The 6,891-nt window shown below is 37.5% G+C and overlaps 1 protein-coding gene across 1 annotated transcript in view; it reads right to left on the reverse strand.

Annotated features, from left to right (window-relative positions):
- Nucleotides 1-4,261, reverse strand: part of LOC144450533 (uncharacterized) — a 5,020-nt gene extending 759 nt beyond the window's left edge. The window contains exons 1-3 of the mRNA XM_078141178.1: nucleotides 4,140-4,261; nucleotides 2,400-2,587; nucleotides 622-1,044 (exon numbers count right to left, since the gene is read on the reverse strand). Of these exons, the coding sequence (XP_077997304.1) occupies nucleotides 622-1,044; nucleotides 2,400-2,460 (484 nt within the window). The 5' untranslated portion in view covers nucleotides 2,461-2,587; nucleotides 4,140-4,261. The remainder of the gene's footprint in view (nucleotides 1-621; nucleotides 1,045-2,399; nucleotides 2,588-4,139) is intronic.
- Between the last annotated feature and the right edge of the window lie 2,630 nt (nucleotides 4,262-6,891).

Below are 6,891 nucleotides of genomic sequence, written 5' to 3' on the forward strand. Positions count from 1 at the left end.
ATGTAATAAAGAATATATAAACGCTGAATGGGTTGAATGTGCAAGGAAAACTTGCCATCAGAAATGACACACTATTGTGAATGTATTATCCTAAGTACCTGCAGTAGAATTCTACCAACTGGGAGTAATAATGACTATTCAATTTCTTATTCACATCATAACTTCTGCTCCAAGTGCTATACATGCATTACTGTAGGCATGCATGAGAATAAGTCAACCTCCTTGTTCTATTTTGACCCTCTAGTATGTGGTGACAGTGTTTTTGCTAATGGCGGTTAGTAGGTAAAATCTACCAGGGTTCCCATGTCATTTTACCTGAGTTCCCAAACAAAATTAGTACCATAGACTCTATGGGCAAACACTGCCATTTTTACCCCTTTCTCCCTTTTTGTTACCAGGGTTCCCAAACTGTAGCAAAAACACTGGGTGAAATGATATTGCAGACAGTGACAATTAAATCAATGTAAATTACTATATCACTACTTTGGCGTGTAAAACTGTAGAGCAACTATTTCTGATTTTCAAATAATTTATAGAACATCATATGTCAAATTACAACATTGCCCATCATTAACATGATTAAGTGCCTTCAATATGGATATTAATTTAATACAGTCTTACCATCTTCTTGAGCTGCTGGTGTTTGTATTTGAACTTTGTCCTTTGCTTCTCCTCGTTGTGTTTGTTGATTTTGATGTTGCTGCTGCTGCTGGTGCTGTGGAGCTGTCTGCAGTGCAAGTGCATGAGCCTTGTTTGCATTTTGAAACTTCAACTGAACTTCTTCCTTGAGTTTTACATATGAATATTCGATATTGAAACCTATCTTAAAGCGAAGTTTAACTTGTTCTGCTAATTCAAGTAGCTTGGCTTTTGTGAGAAGATCATAGAGACTATCGTCCTTATATTTGGATAGATGGCCGGCTTCTTTTAACACCATGAACAGATCGTAGGCATTCTTGTCTTTCATCAATTCATTTCTGACTCGTTTTGGAATGCTTGGATAAGGCAGTGCAGCAGATAATTGAATCAATTTTGCACACTCATCTGTAAGAACAAATTATAAGAAAGAGTAAACGTCATGTATGATTCGTATATAGTATTGGATTGAATGCGTTGTGAACTACAGGGAAATTCAAGTTGCCTTGGCACTTAACTCATGGGACGCAATGTTTTTTGTATAAACATACATGTAGATGCATTTCAATTCTCGCTACCTGCAATACAATTCTACACATCACTGTGGAGTCAAATGGAATGAAGTCGCACGACAACGCGTTCTAATGTCGACAACTACACTTCCGGTCGGCTATGCTAATACATAGGAATGTTTCTTTCCCATTTTCAGTTGTAGACATCTCTTGTAATTTTGCTCTGGAAAGATACTGTACATATTTAAATTTCCCACCTCCATAATTATATGAGCTTAAAACTTGCGTTTATCTTATTTGTTACAAATTAAACTGTTTGGAAGAAACATTCACGTGTATTGACATAGGCGACCAGAAGTGTAGGTGTTGACAAATGCAAGCGCGGTCGCGAGACTGCGTTCCATTTGACTCCTTAGCGATGCATAGAATTGTATTGCAGATAGCGAGAATTCCACATTAACAATAACAAAGACACCACACACAGTACAGCATTATCCCATATCCCTCTTCAGGTCAGGTCCATGTAAAAGACAATGGCTGTGGCAGGATTAGGGTTAATTAATGTGTAATGTTTTCATTAGAAACCTGTTTTTACTGCACTGTGAAAGAATAGCAATGTTTATCACTGTTCAATGTGATCGGGCAATGGATCCTGCTGTGTTTGTCGTTTCTCTGTGATTGTCAGTCTAGAGTTGAAATATGTCTACCTCTGTGTCAAACATGTAATGTTCCATGAGTGAAACACCAAGCCTACATCATTTTAGCTATATGAACAGCAGAAACATGCTTCTGGTGAAAAGGTAACAATTGGACGTTCCTACTGATAATCAGCATGGTTACTTGTTTGCTTCTACATTCCACTTTGCACAGCACCTGTATAAATTGTTTATTCTGCATTTGTAATTGTCTAGGTGTTGCAAAAAATGTCACTTCACATGAGTTGAAGTGAGACAACTTCATTTTTACCTTAAAATAGGGAACTTACAATCCAGACCAAGCATATACTCTGCAGATGCAAAGGACTATGGGATTATGGTTATTCCCTTCAGTGTGAAACATTTCTCATGAATATTCATTGTGCAAACAAGATTATATTATTTCTGACCCCTACCATGCAATGGCCCACAGCAAAGATGCCATATAAATCACATGATCAACTTGATGTGTGTGTGTGGGGGGGGGGGGGGGGGGTTATTTTTTTGTGCAAAAAACCCTACAAGTTGAGTATAACAGGATTGAAATGGTTATTACCTTTGCCAATATCATCTGCCAAGTCCATCAAGTATGGTACAAATGGGTTGAATTCTTCCATGGTTGCAAACAGCGTCTACGATTCTGGAGGACGTGCTACATCCAATTCAGGCTACCTTGTAACTTTTTAAGATTTTCCCATCATTCGTCACCAGTACATACACTCCAACACTACTACAGTTTGTTATCTGAAAGAAAGTTACTTTGATATATTTTATGATATCAAGATGTTAGTTTTTAAATTTTGAGTTAATCATTTACAGTGGTAACAAGGTGGGTGAGGCGTTTCACATCTTTATCACTTGTGCTGTACCCTCCAGCTAAGCTTCATGCAGCAGACCCGGGGGTGGTATACCAGTGGCCAGCTCTGGTAGGAGTGTCTGGCATTGCGCTGGAAACCCCAGGACCCATTTTATACTCACTTCGACCAGAAATCAATACCTCATTTTAGACCATTTCAGATTTTTAAAAGATTAAAGTTAAGCCCTATTAATGCACTTTCCTCAGGAGGCAACATTTTGGGGCAATTAATGGCAGTTATGATTTAGTAAAGGACCGGGCCATGGACCACATTTTAGACCAAGCGAAATCGAAAATAATGCAAAGTGGACCCCATTTTAGACTCTTCAGCTCGATAAAAAACAGACCCCTTAGACTAAAAGACTAGAAAACACACCCCAAAGGGCGGCACATATAACGTATACTCAAATAAGGCGGGTAGCCCCCCCCCCCCCCCCCCCCCAGGGAGCTGATGGAAATTGCTTGTATTGTATGTTGCTCAATTGTGGGTCTTGTATTTTACATGGTCTTTTCATGAAGTGTGCCGTACCATACTCTCAATCTAGTAGATTCATATGTTGAATATAATAGGGTGTAAATGTGTCATTTATTGTAATTGCCGTCTGTCTAGGGATGACCTCAGTATTGACCTCTTTGGTATGACATCATCGTTTAGTATGTTAATGTAAGCGTAAGCCCTGTACTGCGCATGTGCATGAATTTACTTTTCATTGTAAACTTTCAATATAATACACTCGGATTGATTGATTGTCAAAGCATTATATAGACAGTCCGGGGGAAACGCCACTGTCTATACTTGAAGTGCTATCAGAAACGGTAAAAACCGTAAACTTGCACTTCGAGAACTCCTGGGGTGAACGGAGACGTGATCGTGACCGTATTAGAGTTCTAGTTGAAGAACACATATTTCCAGTGCTAGTAAATTCAAGCACCCACAGTTAACAACTTGTCATCGTAATGATATATGGCGTCGTTCTGCTTGCAGACGGATAGTCTAGTTCCTATACAGTATCGTTACGATTTATACCTTCACACTCACACTGTTGGCATCCGGACTAGTAGCCCTGCTTGCAGACGGTGCACGCGTTTCGCTCAACACCTTACTCCGTATACAAGCAGGACTACCACTGCCAGACGTAGTTGCAATTTTGAGGGGTTTTTTTGTCTGTTTTGGCGACTTTTTAAGTATTGGTGTTTAACCCGCACCTAAGGTACGGTTCAAGTAAACACCAAAACTTAAAAAGTCGCCAAAACAGACGAAAAACCCTCAAAATCGCAGCAAAACGCTACAATTATTACAGCTATAACAGACGGAGCTAGCATGATGTGAGTGAGTGTGGACTTGGGTCTGACTTCTCTGAAGTGGGCCGGAGTCCCGATTTCTACCGTCTGAAGGCAGGACTAGGATTGTAAGTCAACATCATATAACAAAAATCTCACCTTATATCAGTAAATTCCTCGGCTGTGTACATGTATTTTGACCTTCGTTGTTTGAAAAACGTACAAAACTTCCACACGCTACCTGACGCTACCTGGCTCTAGCGTCTTTTCGGGGAATACCCCTCATCAGCTGACAGGTCATGTGACCACGCTAAGAAACGATCTCGCGCACGCGCACCGCGTAAACTGACTGTACATATCACAGGGCACCCAGGAACGTGTGACAAACAAAACAGAACAAAATAAAACAAAATAAATAAATAAACTATCAAATAAATGACAAATTAACAAGCAAACGAACGAACGACAAGTAAAGGGACAAATAAAATAATTAAATAAACCAGCAAATAAACAGATACTCGTGGGGGTATACCTAGATACGTTTTTGTATAGTGATGGGTACAAAAAACGTATCTAGGTATATCTGTTTATTTGCTGGTTTATTTAATTATTTTATTTATCCCTATACTTGTCGTTCATTTGCTTGTTAATTTGTCATTTATTTGACAGTTTATTTATTTATTTGTCTGTTTGTCTCTTTGTTTGTTTGTTTGTTTGTTTGTTTGTTTGTTTGTTTGTTTGTCTGTCTATCTGTCTGTCTGTCTGTTTGTTTTGTTTTGTTTTGTTTTGCTTTTTTTTGTGTTTTTTTGTTTTGTTTGTCACACGGTTCCTGGAACCACTAATCTATTCTTTATAGTGGTCTGAGAGAAACCCAAATCCATGCATGAAATTTGGTGGACACATGGTGGTGCCAAATCCGAACTCTCGCGAGATACAGGCGCTTAATATTTCTTAGATTGTTGTTTTCCTTGTCTATAGGCTATGCTAACAACGTTTTGACTTGAATCTATTTATGAAAAGAACACGTTTTTATCTTCGAGTACTTTAAGAGTGTATCATGACATATTGATACATTCGTAGTAGCAGGATTCGTGGGGTATTCTTTTATAAAATATTGTGTTATTTCCGTAAAAGTAGGGAGACTCTTCAAGTCAAAAAGCTGTTATATTTTAGCTTGTAGACAAGGAAAACAACAATTCAAGTAATATTAAGCGCCCCTATGCTCCCGGTATATAGAAACTAGAACTCCGCAAGGTCCATCTAAATGGCCACTAGAGTATCTCGTCAGAATCACCACAGGCACTTGTGAGCTAATACTTCTATTCTAGGATATCCATAATACAAAATAATGACGTTATTATAGGTATTTACGAATATTTACTCTAGTCCGATGCAGACGCCAGTGACGGTATTTTTTGAATATCATCAAAGATAGCCGACTATTTTACAAAGAGTAACACTGATGAAATAAAGCACTTTCTCTAGGTGCTACACTCGTTTATAGCATCCATATCAAGTGTAAAAGTATACTGTTTCAATTGGTTTATTTACAAGCCTAGCTTGTGGCCTTTCTCATGTGGTCCATTACCAAATGAAACAGTATACTTTTACACTTGATATGGATGCTATAAATGATTGTGGTACATACACAAAACGCTTTACTTTGGTGTTATGGGTTGTACTTGATATAGATGCTATAAACGATTGTAGTACATACACAAAACGCTTTACTTTGGTATTATGGGTTGTACTTGATATGGATGCTATAAATGATTATGGTACATACAGAAAATGGTTTACTTTGGTGTTATGGGTTGTAGAAATAGTTGTATAACAGCCCTCAGGGTAAAAGACATCTGAGTGTTTTCAAAGCTGGGCAATAAGTGTATAATTCATTCTCACCACGGTCTATGGTTGCAGTCAAGAAAGAAATGATGTGAAAAGTAATGAAACAATAATATAGTTGTTCCTTAAAATATGTATTTCTATACAATGTATCACAATTGTTTATAGCATCCATATCAAGTACAACCCATAACACCCAGGTACAGCATTGCTGTATATACCACAATCGTTTCAATATAGCATCCATATCAAGTGTACACATTTACTGTTTCATTTATTAATTGACCACATTAGAAAGGGAACATGCTAAGCTTGTAAATAAACAAATTGAAACAGTATACTTTTACACTTGATATGAATGCTATAACTGAGTGTATGTTATAGAGAAAGTGCTTTACTTCATCAGTGTTACTCGTAGTATATCAGTACCAATGTCTACGCTAGCTGTTCCAAACACAGTACATGTATACGTGCATCATGACGGCTTGGTTTACACCTTTCCATGTTCACTTCCTTTGTTCCATTTCAACAACGGTATGTTTTTCTACCTTTCAAAGGACACTTCCTTTGTTCCGTTTCCATATTTTTCAACATCTTTCAAGGCAACCTGTTCATTCCATTTTAACATATATATTTTAGCACCTTCCCTTAGCTCCTTCCTTTGTCCCATTTTAACATCTATATCTATACATTTTCCACCATTTAATGTATAGTTCCTTTGTCCCATTTTCATATTTTTAAAAGTACTTTTCAATGCCAACTTCTTTGTTCCAATTTTAATTAACATATTAACATATATATTTTTAACACATTTCCATGGCAACTTACTTTGTTCCATTTCAACATCTATATTTTTTCCACCTTTCAATGACCACTTCCAAATTTTCCACACCTTCCTTTGTCTTCCTGACCTGCATGCACGTCTGTTTTCTTTCCCCAGCGATGTTTGAACATATTTCATCAAACTATCACAGAAGGGGTATTCTGACCAATATTTCGTTTGGTCTTGGGTCGAAGCAATATTTTTCAAAAATTAAAAAAAAATTAAAAAGATAAAGTAAAATAA

The sequence above is a fragment of the Glandiceps talaboti genome, chromosome 20, assembly GCF_964340395.1.
Source record: "Glandiceps talaboti chromosome 20, keGlaTala1.1, whole genome shotgun sequence".
Classification (NCBI taxonomy): Eukaryota; Metazoa; Hemichordata; class Enteropneusta; family Spengelidae; genus Glandiceps; species Glandiceps talaboti.